General features: G+C 44.3%; 1 protein-coding gene across 4 annotated transcripts in view; it reads left to right on the forward strand.

Annotated features, from left to right (window-relative positions):
- The window catches only part of LOC135101885 (potassium voltage-gated channel protein Shaker-like), a 121918-nt gene that overhangs the window by 58325 nt on the left and 43593 nt on the right, over positions 1-20000 (forward strand). For all 4 annotated transcript variants that reach the window (XR_010269426.1, XM_064006196.1, XM_064006195.1 and 1 more), the window contains exon 2: positions 5228-5351. Coding sequence is in view for 3 of the 4 variants with exons in the window: in XM_064006196.1 (XP_063862266.1) it covers positions 5228-5351 (124 nt within the window). In the remaining variant the exon portion in view is untranslated. The remainder of the gene's footprint in view (positions 1-5227; positions 5352-20000) is intronic.

A 20000-nucleotide genomic window follows, 5' to 3' on the forward strand; every position in this document is an offset into this window, starting at 1 on the left:
GTTTCTACCGCACTTCCTTTTACTCTACACTCGTCTCACTTAGGCAACCTTCTCCAGACACTTAGTATTCCCACTCACTCTTAAGTCACACTACATTAGCAAACTGTTTTCAAGCATATAATTCTTTCTCTAAATACACAGCTTCCACAGTCAGTTCACGGGCTGTACTTTCGTGTCGTAAACCTCGCTCCCTCTACAGCCTCCACAATTAACTCAAAAACCCTTACCCTCACACCACTACACACTCCGTCACCAAAGTCCATAGTTTCCTTGCCTAGTCCACAAACCAAAGCCTCGCCATCCAGTCAACAGCTCCCTACACGCAGTTTACAACCGCGACACTGGATAAACAGCCTAACACTTGGCGCTCGCGTGTTCCCTGCAGGCGGTTCACAGCATCCCTTTGAGGTCCACAGCAGCTAATCAAGCCACAGCAGATTCTTTATACCGGAGCAAATATCCCGAACGTAACACGGAATTACGAAAGTTTATATAGATATTGGAGCCTGAGAGGTTGTGTTCCGGTGGTGGGTTTAGATGGTGGGCGGCGGTGGGGGATGATGGATGGGAGGCTGGAACTGTCACCAACCCACGGCCCACAACCACGCCTACACACACTCTCTCTCTCTCTCTCTCTCTCTCTCTCTCTCTCTCTCTCTCTCTCTCTCTCTCTCTCTCTCTCTCTCCTCTCTCTCTCTCTCTCTCTCTCTCTCTCTCTCTCTCTGACACAACAGTTTCCACGCCCAGCTCGGAAGGAAAAGATTTTCCTATTGTTATATTTTCTTTTTTCCTTCTGCTGCTGGCTAACACCTTTTTCTATTATGGCAGTGACGTAACCACACCTTCCGGCAGTCACGTCCCGCAGCCACTCCCAATCACAACCACGGCCCCTCATATCCGCACCCAATCAAAATCACGCTTTCCATAGCCGCGTCCAATCAAAGTCATGCCCTTCACAGCCACGTCCAATCACCCACGGCGCTTCATAGCCCACGCCCAATCAGAATTACGTCTCTCATAGCACACCCAATCAGCGGCTGTCTCTTTCCCTACCCTTCACTCGCTTGCTTCCATCATCAAAATATACCGATCACTACCACTACCACCACCACCACCACCACCACCACCGATGCTCACCGACATGAATCACCCCCGCCACCGCCGCCGCCGCCTCCGGGCACTCCCATGCAAGTGGTGGTGGGCAGCGCGGGGTTTACCAATCAATGCAGTGCCTGCAGGTCGGTGCCCCTCGTGTCCTCCTCCTTCCTGTGAGTGTGTGTGTGTGTGTGTGTGTGTGTGTGTGTGTGTGTGTGTGTGTGTGTGTGTGTGTGTGTGTGTGTGTGTGCGCGCCAAAACCTGTGACACTACTTTTTGTCTGTTTGTTAGTTTTATGGTCGGAGTTGTTTTGAAAGGTTTTTTTTTTTCTCTCTCTCTCACTCTCTCTCTCTTTTCTCTCTTTTTTCTCCCTTCCGCCAATGTTTCCCTTTAAGATTATGCTGTTGTTGTTTGTGTTGTTGATGTTGTTGTTGTTGTTGCCGTTGTGTTGTCGACGCGTTTATTGGCCCGTAACTTGTAACCCCTTTTGATCGTCACATTTTTTTTTCGACATCTTCACTCACTCATGTGCGCCGGATAGACTTTTCCCTTCCTATGTATGGCGCGGCCTGAATGTAAACTCACATCACTGTCTATGGGAGTTTTACACTGCCCGCCATACTCCCCTAACAAACCATGGCATCACTGGGAGGGACTTGTACTCCCGCTCAAATCATTTATACACGTCAGTAAGCGACCTATAGACACCTCCCATGTGTTATATTCCTACCCCAAACATAGCAGTCATTCTGTATCTGTCACGCATCCCAGAGGTTGTTTGTCATGTCATTTGGGGAAGTTTTCTGCATTACATCGAAGCATGTCCTCTGAATCTGTTACTTTCGTGTTCCGCCATTTCGACGCCTTGTCCGTCATTTATCACGGAGAAAAATGGGAGAGAAAAACGCCAAACACACGCACACATTTCCGATGGTAGTTTATTGCAGTACTTCAAACAGGAGTCCTGCAGCACTAGTTCATTTGTCTTCACACACACACACACACACACACACACACACACACACACACACACACACACACACACACACACACACACACACACACACACACACACACACCATCACCCGTCACCTGTCCACCCCTTCCTCCTCGCCCTCCTCCCCCAGCACCAACACACCAAGGGTCCTCCCTCACCTACATACAGATCATCAACAATCTTTTTTTAGCACTCAGTCCAATCAATGTGATCCATTTTTGCACAGAATACTCGGGCCTTTTTAATGGCTCTATTGTAATGAACACTGCGTTTTGAGGTGGCACTGCTGACGTGCATACTAACGTGGTCATAGTGATGAAAGCAGGATAAATCATGTTTGTTTTTTTATTTTTGTGTGTTTTTTTTTTTCTTTTTTTTGTGTGTGTGTGCTTGCTTGTGTGCGTGCGTGCGTACGTGCGTGCGTGCGTGCGTTGCAAGGATCAGAGTGTGTGGCTGACAGCCGTCGGTAACACATTGTGGTTTATTATTGCGTTTGGGATTTTGTGTGCGTGCAAGTCTATTTATAGAAAGGTTATTAAGTAACTAAGAGAAGCTGCCGTAGTTCAAGATTATTTATGATGGAAAGGGAAGACGTAAGATGCATTTATGACAAAAGAGTATCGTTGAAATTTATCCACTTTCATGTGAGGCAAACGACAGGTCATTAATATCAAACGAAAGGCCGAACATGATAGATACAAAAAACACTTTTCTAACCTAACCTAACTTCAATGAAACTAAAAACATAGAATAAAAGATTTCCTAATACATGAACAGGAAAAAATAAATTATATAAAAAAAAAGATAAATTTAAGAAAAAGAATTACAACCTACCAGATAAAAACTAAGATGAAACTGTTGAAAATAACTTTATATATAATGACGAGCAAGGAAATCTTAAGCATAGGTGCCCTCAGAGTGACGTCATGTAGGTGAATAAGGAGCAAATGACGGCAAAACAAAGATGACCTTCAGATATACGATCCATCCTCTCCACACTTCTGCATTTTTCCCTTGGCATCGTCTCAAGCCGCCGAACTCTCTATTTATTATCAAGCACGCATTCCCTACATTCAGAGAGAGAGAGAGAGAGAGAGAGAGAGAGAGAGAGAGAGAGAGAGAGAGAGAGAGAGAGAGAGAGAGAGAGAGAGAGAGAGAGAATGAAAGTGACAGCAAATATATATTAACATGAAAAAATAGACTCGAAATAGATCAAGCAATTACGTATTTCTTTTCCTGCCGTACACTCTTAAGGAACCTTTGTAACCACTGCAGTGCTGACGGAGGCTAAGCTGGTGGCAGGGCTTCCTAGGGCCGTTGCTGTGCTGATATCGCTGTATCGTAAGAGGAGCAGGGGAAGAACGATAAAAAGAAGAGAAAGGTTTGGTTTACAAGGAATAGGAGAAGATGGGACGTGAGCTGGCAGTGAAAACGGGTGAAAGGGTGAGTTACTGCCATAAGAAAGGAGGGAAGGCAGGGACCAGGAGGGAGGGTCTGCACCGTGCGGCTGCCGCCGCCGCCGCCGCCGCTGCCGCCACCGCTGCTGCTGCTGCTTCTCTCTGAGTGTTGACGAGCCAAAGGAATGTTGGCTCAGTGCACGTCTTCATCACCTTTCTCACACACACACACACACACACACACACACACACACACACACACACACACACACAAGAACCAGTGCATCAGAACGTTCTATTCGCATCTTGCACAAAATCATTCTTCGGTCATCTTATGTAAGAGTTGATCAAAAGTGTGACCAGCCCACTCACCGGCACCACTGCCAGCTTCACATGTACTACAGACACATTGTTGCTGACCTCCTTTCATCGTATTAACCAGATTTCCATTTCCCATCACGCCCGCTACCGGACAAACACCAATCACGTGACTTATTCAGCAATGTGCCATTTATTGTGTTACGTATTGAATCTAATCTCGCAGTTTCCGTACCCATAGGTAGGTTATCACCCCAAAAGAAAGGCTCATTTTCGACGACACAACTGCCTCGAAAGTTTGCGCTGGCCGTGTGTCCCAGAGATGCCACCAAGAAATACACGAGGAGAAAATTACGCGCTACTATTCCGCCCGCCTCAATTGATGTTGTAATGAGATTAATCATCCTTGTATAACGTTTTTCTGCTCTAGGGAACCGTATGATTGCTGCAGTCGCTGACGCTGAGCTGCTCCTGTGTTTGTCCTGACTTCTGAAGGTACCACGAATATTGCTGGCGTGAAGGAGAGAAAGTATGGCATGAATTGTGTGTGTATGTGGCAGAAAGAGAGGGAAAGACAGAAGAATGTTAGAAGAACATGGAGGCAGCACGGGTTTCAGTCCTCTTAGCGGCTCACCTCACCTCATCTCGCTTCACCTCATCTCGCCTCACCTCCGAGCCAGACTCACCCTCGTGCGACGTGATATGTTTGGGCCGCGTGACGTCAGCACTTCTTTTCACGATAGCGCTGCGTCAGGAGGTCGTTTGCTGAGGATCGTTATCTTCTAATTCCGATGATTTAACTTTTCTGTATTTTAAGTGGTTGTTTTTCCTTGGTGATGCTGTGAAGTGGTGGTGATGGTGGTGGTGATGGTGGTGGTGACCTGGTGATGGCGTGGTCTTTCATTGGTTGCCCCGTATGGAGTGTTGGTATACTGATGTTGATTTTATTGGTGTATTTCTTTATTTGTCCATTTCTCTATTAATTTATCTACTTGTCCTAGTTATTACAAGTTGTTTGGTTCCTCCTTTTATGTTTTATGTGTCTTTTATTTCTCTATTATATTTTTTTTTATTGTTTGTTTCCTTTATTGCTGTCTCTCTCTCTCTCTCTCTCTCTCCTCTCTCTCTCTCCTCTCCTCTCTCTCTCTCTCTCTCTCTCTCTCTCTCTCTCTCTCTCTCTCTCTCTCTCTCTCTCTCTCCTCTCCTCTCTCCTCTCTCTCTCAGACTTCACCACTTTTCTTTTTCCCGACGTCTTTAGTTACTCAGGAATTCTGTTTTACTTTTTTTCTGTTTAAATGTTACTTTATTAAAACATAAGAGCGAGTGAGAGAGAGAGAGAGAGAGAGAGAGAGAGAGAGAGAGAGAGAGAGGAGAGAGAGTCTGAGCAGCACACCCTAACCTCCTCGTCTTTGTGTTGCAGGTCACTACCCAAACTCAGTAGCCAAGATGACGACGGCCCCAACACTCAGACCAACTACACAGGAACGGGAAATTTCGAGCCCATTCCCCACGACCACGACTTCTGCGAGAGAGTCGTCATAAACGTGAGTACCGCTAATGTAGAGGAAGCCAAGCCAGCAGATGTGGGGTTGGGAGTCTTGTATTTGGGAGGGAAGAAGGGAAGAAGGGAAGAAGGGAGGGAGGGGGGGAAGAAGTCATTGCCATGTTTCCGTCTCTTCTCCTTTACTACGTACCACTGCCATCTTCACCACCGCCATCTTCACTACCGCCACTATCGCCACAGCCAGTACCATCAGGGAAAGGAGCAACTACACCCGCCGTCATTTTCATTTTTTTTTTTCTCGTTCTTCGTCATCTTCACTTTTCTTTCTCCTCCTCCTCCTCCTCCTCCTCCTCCTCCTCCTCCTCCTCCTCCTCCTCCTCCTCCTCCTCCTCCTCCTTTGCATCTCCTTTTCGTTTTGTGGTTTGGTTTCATCTTTTCAGCTTTTTATTCCTTCATTCATATGTGTTCCTCCCTTTTTTCTGTTCTCTTCGTTTACTCTGTCTCTGTATTCCTGTTGACCAGCCACGGTCACAAATTTTTACCTGCGTTCTTTTCTCCCCACTACTGTCTTTCTCCCTTGACTTTCTGAAGGACTTTCTTCTCTAGAAACTTTTTTTCTTCCTTGAGTGTGTTAATGTAGGCTCAGGCCGACGTGACTAAGTGCCAGTGATAGTAGGATGAAGATGTCCGTTATATATATATATATATATATATATATATATATATATATAATATATTTATATATATATATATATATATATATATATATATATATATATATATAATATATATATATATCACAAAGTATCTGGTCGCAGCCTCAGTATACAGCTGAATAAAACTCCCTTTTCTTCACTGCCCTGCGTCCATTTAATTTCACCGTTCCTCCCTTCTTTTCTGCTCACCATCCTACCTCCCTCCCTCCCTCCCCTCCCTCCCTCCCCCCTCCCTCCCTCCCTCCCTCTTTTCCTTTCACTTCTTCCCTCCAGCCTCTCATAAAAATGTTATAATAACATTTCACAATATGATAAAGCTAAATTAAACTTTTCGAAGGCTATGGTGAACCTGAATACGATTTTGTGCTCCTGGCGGATCGGAATGAAAATGTTTTTTTTTTTCTCTCTCCCTCTCTTTTACAAGGTACCAGAATTCCATATTATCCTATTCTCCATACATCCCCGGCGGTCGCAGTAGCCAGCCTGTGACTGGGGCTGCGGTAGCCAGAGAGACGATGGTAACGGTTAAACTCTAAATATATTTCATATTTTTAACTGCGACGAATTTTCTCCATTTGGTGACTTGACAGAATCCAAAGGGTGCGGGTCAGCACGTCTCCTTTACTTTATCTGGTTCGACCCAAGTCACTGTTTGACTTGCTTTTTCTCTCAACGCAAAGTTAATGATGAAAAATTTCCGACGCTCAGTCTTGCACTTGCACACTGCATTCGGAGGAGTCCTGTTGATCTTGTGAAATCCGTGAAGGCAATCCGCTCCTGTGCCTGCCCAAACGACTGGCATTGCTTCTGTTGGCCCAAGAAATTCCCTGGCGCAGAAGAGAAGCCTCGCCTCCATCTTCTCGAGTCAAGGCTTGAGCACTGACTTGTATGGTGTGTTTCACTGAAGGAAAATGACGAAAATGCTAGTGGAGGAGCGTAATGTGGGCGAATGTTAAAGCATTTCACTGTCTCCCATTCCTGAAGCAGCGGCAACAATAAATACTATGGATATCCAAGATGTGTTAGCATTCTTAAAGAATCTTGCGACTGCTGCATATCCTTGACTTATGTTTGCAGTTCATTCGTTTGCACGGAGACTCACAGATTGCGGCCCTCAAGTTGCTTAGTGCTGCCCGACACGCGTGAGCTCACAGCGTGATGCACCAGGTGCCACCTTCTGCTCTGGTGGAGCGAAGGCTGGCAGGTGGAGTTACTAATTAGAGACGAGTGGAAATCTAGGTGGGCGGCGCTGGAGAAGTGGGGGCGAGTTTCAACTCCGAGTGGCCTGTTGACCTTCACGCTTGAGCTTCCGAACGGCCAGTTTTATTTTGCGAAAGATATTCCAGGACGACAGTTGTTGCCAAGCCAACGCATCCTCTTGGTATGGTGCGGGCAATGATGCATGGCGGGCCACGAGGGAGAGAGAGAGAGAGAGAGAGAGAGAGAGAGAGAGAGAGAGAGAGAGAGAGAGAGAGAGAGAGAGACAGAGAGAGATACACACACACACACACACACACACACACACACACACACACACACACACACACACACACACACAGGAACTCAGGATCGAATGCCTAAAGAGTTTGAGTCAACTCCTGCGGGTGACGGGAAAGTGTTCCGATTCTTGTCAAGGTGTGGAGGACAAAGATTTACAATAATAGCTGGTGGTTTCCAAAGGAATGGTAAACCCGCAGCTCAAGAAAGATCTTAACAATTTACGTAACAAAAAATTATCCGCCTCTTCATATTTTCCCAGAGCTAATTACAATCTTCGTAAACTAAGTTCGTACAAAGTCATTCAAATATGCATTAAAGAACAAGAAGGACGGAAAGATGTCGTTTCCAAGTGAAGAAGAGACTATCTTTTATACTTCAAAATAAGTTCAGCAATATTCCCGTAGTTTGATGTAAGCTAGAAGACAAATTGTGTTGCACATCGTAATGGCTTACAGCCGTGATATCTATCGGTGCCTGCTCGTCCTCAAGTTCCCCCACCCTTAAATAGGTATCGGTCACCAATGCTTGGGAACACTAAAGGCGGCGGGGAGAGAAAACTAACGACCTTACTTATATGCCAAGGCCCGGTATTGGGGGTCGCTTCCAGCCCAGAGTGTGGCACGCTTCACGCTTTTATTGTAAGTGGCTCCTATTTATTTGCAGAAGTTTAAGACAGCTGGAGGATCTTCAATCCGTTCTGTGGCTCGCTGCGACCACACTGGACGGCAAGACCTCTCGTAGACACGTTCTCTGGATGACACTTATTTGACACACGAATATGTTACCATCAGACTTCGAGCCACTTTCTGATATTTTACCAGATATCGAAATAAACACAGAAAATTATGAAGATGCGTGTTAATTTCATGCAATAAGAGATCTCTCTAGGCCGGGCCGCGGGACTGAAGCTGATGATCATGATGCAGCCTAATCTAAAGACGAAAAGCAGCCTAAGTGAACAGTGAGATCCAGCAGAAGGCTGAGGAACGAGCACCAGAGCTTCTAAAGGAGAAGCGAAGATCCACCAAACCCCAGCAGGACCATAAAAAAGAGCCGCCAGGAGCCACCGAGACCCGTTGCTCATTAGGGCCATCATGTGTCTGGCCGCTTCACTCGTTGGTCAGCGAAAACAAGAATTTTGCCTCACTCGCCCATTGAAAGTTTGAGGTTCAGGTTAGAGTTAGTGTCTGAAACGTCGATTTAGATCTTAAGGAACGTCTTCTTTTACTCCTCCTCGTCCTTATCCTCCTCCTCACCCTCACCCTCATCCTCGTTCTTTTATCTTATATTTTTCTTTTTCTTTTTTCTTTTTTTGTTATTTTCTTCTCCTCCTCCTCCTCCTCCTCCTCTTCCTCCTCCTCCTCCTCCTCCTCCTCCTCCTCCTAACTCTGCCCTTCATCTTCCACATTACTTCTGATCTTGCTCTTCCTCCTCCTCCATCTCCATTTACTCTCTTCTTTAATTCATTCATTATTTTCTTGGGTCAAGCCTTCCTAAGCGCACATTCTCCCATAATTTTCATATTACCACTTTGATGAGAACTCCACTATTTATATTTGTTGCTGGGTTTTTTTTTTTTTTTTTTTTCATATGCTTTGCTCTCATTGTAAAATTCCTTTCAGTCATGAAGTAATGATGTCACAGTTATTTGCTCTCTCTCTCTCTCTCTCTCTCTCTCTCTCTCTCTCTCTCTCTCTCTCTCTCTCTCTCTCTCTCTCTCTCTCTCTCTCTCTCTCTCTCTCTCTCTCTCTCTCTCTCTCTCTCTCTCTCTCTCTCTCTCTCTCTCTCTCTCTCTCTCTCTCTCTCTCTCTCTCTCTCTTGCCCCTTCCCTTTTTGTCGGCTTCTTATCCTCAAACCTCACTTGAATACAAAAATGTTGCGGATGACCACACACATTACGCAACTTGCTAAGAGAGAGAGAGAGAGAGAGAGAGAGAGAGAGAGAGAGAGAGACGGAGACGGAGAGAGATGGAGACGGAGAGAGGTGATTAGAGGATATGTTGTATGTAAAGAGAGAAGAAAATAAACAAATAAAAATCACCACATAGAGGAATTAAAGGTGAAGTGAAGAAGATCCTATCAATTTATTAAGGACAAGAAGCAAGTTAAGTTGGAATGAGATTTGTATCATGACTATTACATTACTTTCTTTTTTTTTCTTCTTTTTTTTTGGGGGGGGAGAATTTTTTTTTTTTTTATTTCCCTCTTTCCCCTCACCAAATATCCTCCTCCCTCTGCAATTACCCTTTTTTTCCCCCTCCTTTTCCAGAGTAGTAACCCTTTCCTTTTTGCTTCTTTCCTTCCTCCTCCCGAAACACCTCAAGCATTAAAATAAGGAGGGAAAATTGCTCTTTTTCCTGCTTCACCCTTCGGCCTTTTTTTTTTTTTTTTTTTTTTACCTTCTTCCCTCACTCTCTCTCTCTCTCTCTCTCTCTCTCTCTCTCTCTCTCTCTCTCTCTCTCTCTCTCTCTCTCTCTCTCTCTCTCTCTCTCTCTCTCTCTCTCTCTCTCTCTCTCTCTCTCTCTCTCTCTCTCTCTCTCTCTCTCTCTCTCTCTCTCTCTCTCCACTTCTTTTTCCAAGTTAACTTCAATTCCAGTCGATAGGAAACCACTTCTTCCACAAATCTTTAGGAAACAATAGAGAAGGAGGAAGAGGAGGAGGAGGAGGAGGAGGAGGAGGAGAAGGAGGAGGAGGAGGAGGAGAGGGATATGGACTAGGAGGAGGAAGTGTGAAGGGGAAAAGTGGTAGTGAAGAAAACTGAAACGAAGAGACAAGCTGATTAGTGCAAAATATCATGAAAGGAACCGGATAAAATCAAGGATGTGATGAACTACGAAATTAGAAGCATTACTAAGAGATTTTACTGTTATTTTTTCGTATAATGTTACTCATGCTCATCACTCGTGTTTTCTTGTGTCTCGTGTTACTGAAGTATTGTCACATTCATAAAACAAAATGCTTAAGTTCTTTTCTACTTTTTTCTCTTTTGGGGGGAAGAAGGAGATGGAAAAGCTGTCTCGTTTCCTTAATTCTCGTAAGTTAAGCGCAACATTTTAGACTACCCACACCCGAGACAGGACGCAGGCAACTAGAACACTGTGCACGCCACGTAGAGACACATTTATCGAAGGGAAAATACAAAAATTGACAAAAATGACTTGTAGTATTTCTCCATGAGGGCCGAGGGTGTGTGTGTGTGTGTGTGTGTGTGTGTGTGGATGAGTGTAATGTATTCCCCTACAGCCTTCAGAATCATATAGTGGACTCAGGATCAACAGCTGTGCCCTCTTACACTTTTGAGTTCATGCAGTCTGATCTATGGGCAAGACTGAGACCTTTTATCCCCCACCACACTCCATCCTCTTGCTCAGGGAGGAGAGGAACTGCCTACCCATCAATGACAACCCTTAGCAACCAGAGCAGGACGCGAACTCACTCTGCTATTGGTCCGGATTCACCACGACAATTTTCCAAGGCCACAGAAATGATTGGTCAGATTCTCATGAGTGTTTCTCCAGTTAATAATGTAGATATCTTGTTAATCTGTCACTAGAACCATAAAAACAGCCTTAAAAACCCGTGTAACTTCAACTAGAGCCTTTGAAAGTAGTGGAAGTGCGGATAGAAGTCAGGATATAGTCTATAGTGAGAAGGAAGGACCTCACCATTGAGCTAACGAGTAGTCTCTCTCTCTCTCTCTCTCTCTCTCTCTCTCTCTCTCTCTCTCTCTCTCTCTCTCTCTCTCTCTCTCTCTCTCTCTCTCTCTCTCTCTCTCTCTCTCTCTCTCTCTCTCTCTCTCTCTCTCTCTCTCTCTCTCGTGACCGTCCTCTTGTCCCCATTCTTCTTCCTAGATCTTCCGTCTCCCCGTGTCTGATCCATCTCTTCACCCCTCATCAGCCGCCGCCTTCTCCTCCTTTTTCTCTTTCCTGTTCCTTGTGTTTGTCTTCATCCATACGTCTGTTCTTTGGCCTCTATTCATACGTCCCTTTGCCTGTATGTTTGATATGAAGGACGCTATCTCTCTCTCTCTCTCTCTCTCTCTCTCTCTCTCTCTCTCTCTCTCTCTCTCTCTCTCTCTCTCTCTCTCTCTCTCTCTCTCTCTCTCTCTCTCTCTCTCTCTCTCTCTCTCTCTCTCTCTCTCTCTCTCTCTCTCTCTCTCTACCCTTACCTCCGGGCGCGTCTTTCACGTCCATCGAGGTGTGAGTTTCCTTCACTTCCCCCAAGCTTCCCCTCCTTCCCTCCATCTCTCCTTCTCTTCCTTCCTTCCTTCCTTCCTCCTTGCCTCCTACTTGGGGTCAGGTGTCTCCTCCTCCCTTAGGTTGCCTTTCTCTCCTCTTCCTTCTTCCTCTTTCTTTTTTTTCTTCTTTCTCCTCGTCCTCTTTTTTTTTATTCTCGTCCTCTTTCTGTTACTCTTCTTTTCTTCCGCTTCTTACTTTTTCTTTAGTTTGTCTTTGCCAGAGACTTGGTGTTCTGTTTTTTTTTTTTTTCTTCTTTTCTTCTTTTTTATACCTTTTTCTCTCCCTTCTTCACTTTGATTTGCATTTCTTCGTCATGCTTTTCTCCTGACCTTGAACGGCCTTAATCGACTCTCTCTCTCTCTCTCTCTCTCTCTCTCTCTCTCTCTCTCTCTCTCTCTCTCTCTCTCTCTCTCTCTCTCTCTCTCTCTCTCTCTCTCTCTCTCTCTCTCTCTCTCTCTCTCTCTCTCTCTCTCTCTCTCTCTCTCGTGTATTATAATGAATGGTGCAGCAAAATTCACCGAGAAAGTCAAATGAATCAGTGAATCAAGGACTACATTACTTTTTTTTTTTTCCCCATTAGTCATGTACAGTAAGTCTCGCTAGCGTCCCTCAGTTGTGTCTCTGTGTGTCGCTACTCTCTTCCTGGTCAGTGGCTTTTTGCTGTAGATGAGCCATGTACGTGTATCTGATGACGTTTTAGGGAGGGAGAAAATGTTGCGAGGTTTCTGTATACATAGTGAATTTCTTTGTTCCTTTCTGTGTGTGTGTGTGTGTGTGTGTGTGTGTGTGTGTGTGTGTGTGTGTGTGTGTGTGTGTGTGTGTGTGTGTGTATGTGTGTGTCCATATCCTTGCGAAAGTCTGGGAAGGTGATTTTCCAGGCATCTTACCAGTGATTATAAGAATAAATTGGAATTTCTTGACCGTTTGCTGCACTGCTGTTATTATTTGAAATTTCTTGGTTTTTTTTTTTTTTTTTTTTTAGAATTAATGTGAAAATCGGATCCATCTCTCTCCATTCAGTTTCGTATCTATTTTATTTTAGACTTGTTTTGTGATGCTCAGGGATTTCTTTTGGGCATTGTGGAAGTCTTCACCGCAGAATTATGACTGAAATGGTTTCTTGTGGGGTACTTTTATTGCCTTTATCAGTGGTTCTCATTTACTGCATCTTGATATCGCTTCAGCACTACATCATCGTTTATTTCTCCTGTTTATTGTGCATTTTCTCATACCCATCTGAATCTTTTACCGCGCATCACCCTCCTCCTGTGTTGGTCATCACGCCATCACCGTATACCCTTTTGTAAACGGTGTTCATAAACGTTGATATCATGTTTGTACTGATGAATGCGAGGAAATCTAACAATATCAGTTATAATCCATACGAGTAATTCAGCACAGTTATTTGCTTGTCTCTCTCTCTCTCTCTCTCTCTCTCTCTCTCTCTCTCTCTCTCTCTCTCTCTCTCTCTCTCTCTCTCTCTCTCTCTCTCTCTCTCTCTCTCTCTCTCTCTCTCGTTTCTATACTTGGCAGTGGAGAACCATGCAAAGTACTGTTTGGAATCCAGAATCAGGAGTCAGCTCTTGTTCACTATCTTGTCAGTGATGAAGGATATGAAGTGCAAGGTGTAACTCAGGGCGTGAATACATTTATTGTCGTTCCAGGGTTGCTAAAGAAGACTCAAATAAAACACAAAATAAACCTGTAAACCAGAATACGTACTACTCCTGTTCCTTCCTGTTCCTTTTTCATTGTAACGCTTTTTCCTCTGAGTCTTTTCTCTTCCATCTCTCATCTTTCTTCACTTTGTTACAACAGTAATCCACTTTATCATTTGTAATTTCCTTTTCTCCATTACACTGCTTTCCTCTGGCATTCTCTCCTTACTGCCCCCACGCTCGCCCTCTCACGTAGCTGCAGCTGCACCTTCTTAGTAGAGGAGCAGCAAGATGTGTTTCCCCTTTAACCTGAGCGTAACGTCGAACCAGGAGCCCCCGGAACTGGGGTTAACCTTACCTCCATCTGCCTTCAGACTCCCGGGAGGCTTGCGAGGGGAATGTGAGATCTGGTTAGGCTAGATGCAGGAGTGAAAGGTACAGAGAATATAGAAAAAGCTCCTTGAATGGTAGTATACGTATATGCCTGAGAACAAAATTGAAAATTTACCCATTGTGTATAGGAGTTAGAGGATAATATAGAGTAGTGAAGTAAAGTTAAAGGTGGTGAACCAGAAAGAAAACAGGGGTGTAAAGAAAATGAAAAAGTAGAAGGGAAAGGGGAAGGAGACGGAATAAGAAAGAGGAGAGGGAGGATAGAAGGGAGAATGAGAGGAAGAACAGGACTTGAAGGAGAGTAAAGAGTGAAGTACTAATCTATAGAAAGAGGATAAGATGAAGCAGCTCGTCACACCGCGAGGACGGACTCAGCAGTGTGGCTTGGTCTGGTCCCTCCCATCACACTGCCTGCGGTGGGCTGAGGGAAGCATAACGTCCACCAGGAAATCTCAACAAGGCCCTTTATAATCTGTGGTAATGGCGGTACTTCCCCTGACGTACTATGTACCCTCAGATGAGCCAGTAGGCAGCAGGCGGAAGCCCTGCAGTGCTACGTATCCATGCCTACGACGCACACCTCGCCTCAGCACGCTTATTTTGTATTTATTTATTTATTTATTCTTACACAGGTGATTATGTGTGTGTGTGTGTGTGTGTGTGTGTGTGTGTGTGTGTGTGTGTGTGTGTGTGTGTGTGTGACACTGAAAAGGAAAATCTTCATATTTAAGCAAAAACAGCCCATTCTACTATGTGGCGGAAGCCTTGCCGGCCACTAGCCACACTGGTTATCCAAATATTATTTTCTGGCGCGGGTTCTCCAAGGCACCAACGAGGACGTCCCAGGTATCACTCATCCTTGGTTCAGTTGCTGGTATGCCGCTCTTGCTTCCTGCGTCCGACACTATTTGATTTAGTGACGTTTCGTTCCAAGGAAAATTATTGCCTCTGTGTCATCTGTGTTTTCACGGAGTTTCAGAAGCTCATGTTGAGGCGATACTTCGTGTTCCCATGCTGACACACGCGTGGGGTTAAGGAAAGGTACACAATGACGACATGAGATGAGTTTGTTGGATAAAGTGTTGATAAGAAAAAAAGTCTCTTATGGTTTTCATTGAGGCCAAAGAACAGAGTTATTTCCCTTTTTTTTTTTAATTGGCTAAGTACCAGTTTTCTATTAAATGAAAGCATGTGCGTAAAAAGTGTTAATTTTCGTTCCTGCTTGGCGGCTAAGCCTTGTGTGCCACGCCACGAAGCGGAAATAAAAGTTAAGTTATTTCATTTTCCCTCACATCACCCTCAAAACACGTTCTGACTCAGCTTACTAAAGAATGGCAACTTTCTTCATATGATCAAAATTGTAACACCTGAACCTTACAGCTTCATCTTACCTACGTCATTTGTTTCGTTCCCATCCAGCCTGCGTAGGGAATGTTCCGATGGTCCTCGCCGGGTGCTGCTCGGTAGCCAAAAAGCGTGTTCTTAGAATGATCGTGGAGACGTGAATGGCTTGCTATAGTGGGTTATATTCTCATATCGTGTCTGGCGCAGCTCTTGGTCCAAGACGTGTGTGGGAAGCCTCTGCTGGCTTGTTCTGGAGAAATCCATCTTTCCGTGTGACGTCTGATGTTGAAGGGAAGAAAGTAATCGGACATCAGATATTTTAGAGCTGGAGTACGGCAACTTTAAAGTTAGTATTTTGTTACAGCAGTTATGTTCAAGGGAAGCATCACGATCAGAGGTCAGGAAAGCCGCATTTTTTTTTTTTTTTTTAATTTGCCATCTTTACAATACCTAAAAACAAGCGAGGTTTTTTTTTTATCCAAACAAGCATTCCTTACTTACGTATTTGTAAAACGTGTAATTACTGGGACGATACGAATAGAAAACTTGCTTCCTTTGTTAGACCTGTTCAGTATTTTCCTCGCATCGTCCAAGCTATGGCCAAAGTTTCCATCAGTTCGCGTATGGTGAGGAAAGACGATGTTTTGAGCCTAAGGTGCTTCATGTGAGAACATTAGAGTCGCCTGGTTAGACAAAAGAGAAGTGTCAATTTCAGTCAGCATTTCAGTAGTAAATGGTATTCAGACATTGGGAAAAAAAATTCTCTTTGTCGCACTTTCTTGATTTAGGAGACGGCGTGCAGGGAGACGGAGGGTGAGAGTGGCAGTGGTGGTGGTGGTGGTGGCGGTGGTGGTGGTGGTGGTGACGGTGGCGGCGGCGGCGGCGGTGGCAGTGGCGGTGGCGGCGCGCGACGGGGCGGGTCGGACTGGTCAGGCTGGAAAAGGTCACGTATGAACAATAGGAGGCGTTAATGGCCGCCTGGAGCCCGCCCCTGGACAGCCTGACAGCTGAAACGCTTTTAGCACGCCAAGCCTAATTACTTACCATACTGCAGGACCAGGCGCAGCTCACGACACAGCCTGCCGTGGTGCCCCAGACTGACTGGTCGCCGGTGGGTCTGACTGATCCTTATCCCGCCAGCAGGCGAAGCCAACACTCCATAGATCGTGTTGGACTTCCTGAGAAATAACTTACTTCCTGCTGGAGTCAAGCCAAACGTATTGTGCTCCTTGCTTGATATGCGGAGACGTTATCCATACTGAGGGTCAGGAGCGATGGTGGGTGGACACAATGCACTGCCTCACCTGCCGCAGCGCTCACCGCAAGATGTGTCTGCTCTTGTCAGGCCACTAGAGGTGCCTCGATTTAAATTATATGAATCAGTCTCTTCAGAAATATACAGTCAGATAATATCTCCCCACCTGCCTCACTCATTTCATCTTGGCATTCGTAAGTTTTCGATCATCGTAATAAGTAAGATTGCCTGATTCAGGAGTTTCAGGAAAGCACCTCACCCGACGTCTCCAGAGCAGTACATTTGGCAATGAACTGGTTCGTGACAGTCAACAGAAACGCAGCCGTGTGTGTGTGTGTGTGTGTGTGTGTGTGTGTGTGTGTGTGTGTGTGTGTGTGTGTGTGTGTGTGTGTGTGTGTGTGTGTGTGTGTGTGTGTGTGTACAAGCACTAATTTTCTATCCTGTATAATTTTTTTTTTAATATCATGGTCTATTATGTGACGTTAAACTTCACCTTTGTTTATTCATACCCATTTACATATCTCCTTTATATATATATATATATATATATATATATATATATATATATATATATATATATATATATATATATATATATATATATATATATATATATATATATATATATATATAATATTTTTTTTTTTTTTTTTTTTTTATGTATAATTGTTAATTCACCAGTTGTATTTCGTATATGTAGATTCATTCATCATGAGAATATCGTCGGCAAATATAAAAGATATTTTAAGCAAGCTTTTCAAAACTTGCTATAATATGACGCGAATGTTTTAAAAGAAAGTTTATATTTATTAATCTATTTACTTTTTATTTACTTATTTTTATATTTTATTATTCTCTTATTTCATGTAGTTTTAATCCTGTTCATTCTCTTGGTGCTCTCTTTATTTCGCTTGGCTTTACAGGAGGCATTTCAGTCTTCATTGCTTGCCGTTAGTCAAGTACGGTTTTCCAAAGAATTATTTCCTTATCTTGACCACTTCATCTCTCATTACTTGCACTTGTGTCAAGTTCCTGCAATGTTTTCATGTTGCTTATATGAGCAAGTAAAGGCTCGCGAAGTTCCCGAAGGCAATGATGAAATACAAGGCTGGCTGCAGTGTGTGGGTGATCCTCGCCTGATCGACCATTGTAGGAAAATTATGTTGTAAGGTTTCGAGACTTGTGGGATGACAGTGCTATTCAACTTAATCTTTAGTAAAAGAAGAATTGTCCTTTTTTGCTCGTGTGCCATCACACTTTTATACTCTTATTACTTACCCATTGTTCATTGTTGTTGTTTTTGCTGTTGTTGCTGCTGCTGCTGCTGTTGCTGCTGTTGTTGTTGCTGCTGCTGCTGCTGCTGCTGCTGCTGCTGCTGCTGCTTTTGTTGTTTGTGTTGTTGCTGTTGTTGTTGTTATTTTTTTTCTATTATTACACATTGCTATAATCATCATCTTGACCGTTCTAACTGCTGCTGCTGCTGCTGCTCCTAAGATTTATACCGATGCCAGTACTAGTACTAATGATAATGTTTATAATAATACTAACAATAATTTTACTACACCTACCAGAAATACCACTATTAAGTATATTTAGGTCTTGAATTTCAATTTGTAGTGTTTCTTCTCTTACCTAAATACTACGTTCTCTGAGCTTTCCTTTTCCACCTTTACATTTAATGTTTGAACAATAATAAGGGTGTCATCAAGGCGTCATATTAGTGAGCATTGCCTCAACAAATTATGAATGTTAGAGAAAGAAGGATCAGCAAACGAGGGTACCTAATCAAGTCAGCAGTGTGAAGTGAGGAGTCCGTCTCTCTCTCTCTCTCTCTCTCTCTCTCTCTCTCTCTCTCTCTCTCTCTCTCTCTCTCTCTCTCTCTTCTCTCTCTCTCTCTCCTCCCACGCCGAGTTATTGCAGCATTATGTCCTCTGTTAATTAGTCCGCGATAACACGTAATCCCGGAGGAGACACTGCCGCTCGCCGCCCTCGCCGCCTCTCCTCGTGGTGGAGCGGGCGCACGGAAGGAACCTCAGAAAACCCGATAAGGACCTGACAGACCCGATGGTAGTGGCTGGCTCCCTCCACCCATCATCATTATCCCCAGTGTCTCCAGCCCGGCCATCCCTCGGGCCCCACACGCCTTGATAAGGGACGGCTACAGAGAAGAGAAGCCTAGTTATTTATTCAGTCTCAAACGGCTCTGTGTGTGGCGAGGGTGAGGGCGCTGGGTGGGTGGGTGGCATGGGCGTGTGGTGCGTGGTGGTGACAGAGCTGATTGTAATAATGGTAGTAGGAGTGGTGATATTAGTAGTAGTAGTGATTATTATTATTATTATTATTATTATTATTATTATTATTATTATTATTATTATTATTATTGTTATTTCATATGATAATAATAATAGTAAAAATGACTAACAATAACAATACTCATAACAATAGTAATAACAGTGAAAGCATTGGTGGCAGCAACAACAGTAGTAGTAACAGTAGTAGCAGCAGCAGTAGTAGTAACAGTAATGGTAGTAGTAGGTTCGCCAAGATACAGCCGGAGCGAGCCGCCCTATTGATCTAGGAGTGTGGAGGGCGAGCCACCCACTTGATAACATTGCAGAGTCGACTGTGCCCGCTTCTTCTACCCCCACTTCCACCCCACCCACCGAGCAGCTGCCGCCTCGCACGCTCTCCCTCCATTACTGTTCACGCCTTTACAAATATAGCGTCTTTTCCCTCCTATTGATCGCACGTGAGGATGTTTGTCCACGTTCTGCAAAGCCCGGCCACGGTAGACAGTTTGCCTTGACGGTACCTACACCCTTGCTTGGCTGCCCTTCAGACGAGACCTCCTAACGACCGCAACACTCAGGAAAGCCTCGCTCCCTGCTGAGACACTGCTTCTGGTTTTGGGGGTTGGAAGGGTGAGAGAAAGGATGGGAGGTGCTTTACTCTTTCCTTGTTTTTGAAGGTAGTCTTGTATTAAGCAAATGTGGTGATGACAAGAAGTTCGGAATCGGATCCGTCTTGGTCTGTAGTCAATGAGATGACCTAACACCTGGAAATTCACGGATGGCTCCTGTGCTGACGATGCTCCGAAGCTGAAAGAGAGAGAGAGAGAAAAGAAGAGTCAACAGTTAACATTTTTGCATTTTTGTTTTTAAAATGCTGACTATACGTTTTCACAACTACTTGCCTTGATTGTTATAAAAATGGAATCGCCTCGGATCTTTATGAATTAGTATACGAGTATGTAAGAATTTGTTTTATAATTTAATTTCCAAGCAATCTGGAAACAAAAAAGAGTTAAGTTTTGCCCCAGACTTTCAAATATGATAATGGTGCCATTTCTTCCACACTTAAAATATTAACGTGTGAACCATGTGCTTTCTTTTGTGTGTACGAGGGAACATTTCAAGTTCAACTCTTGCAGCAGACCTCTCCTTAAAATGATGGATGTTGGCAGTTCGGGGCATTGTACGTTTGGTCTGGTGCTGAGGACTGAAGACCATAATTGCTGCGTGCTGTGTTTTGTGATCCGCCAGCCACTAAATGACTCTCTCTGTCAGTCCTTAATTTAGTAAGCGT

This window comes from Scylla paramamosain, chromosome 7 (genome assembly GCF_035594125.1).
Source record: "Scylla paramamosain isolate STU-SP2022 chromosome 7, ASM3559412v1, whole genome shotgun sequence".
Classification (NCBI taxonomy): domain Eukaryota; kingdom Metazoa; phylum Arthropoda; class Malacostraca; order Decapoda; family Portunidae; genus Scylla; species Scylla paramamosain.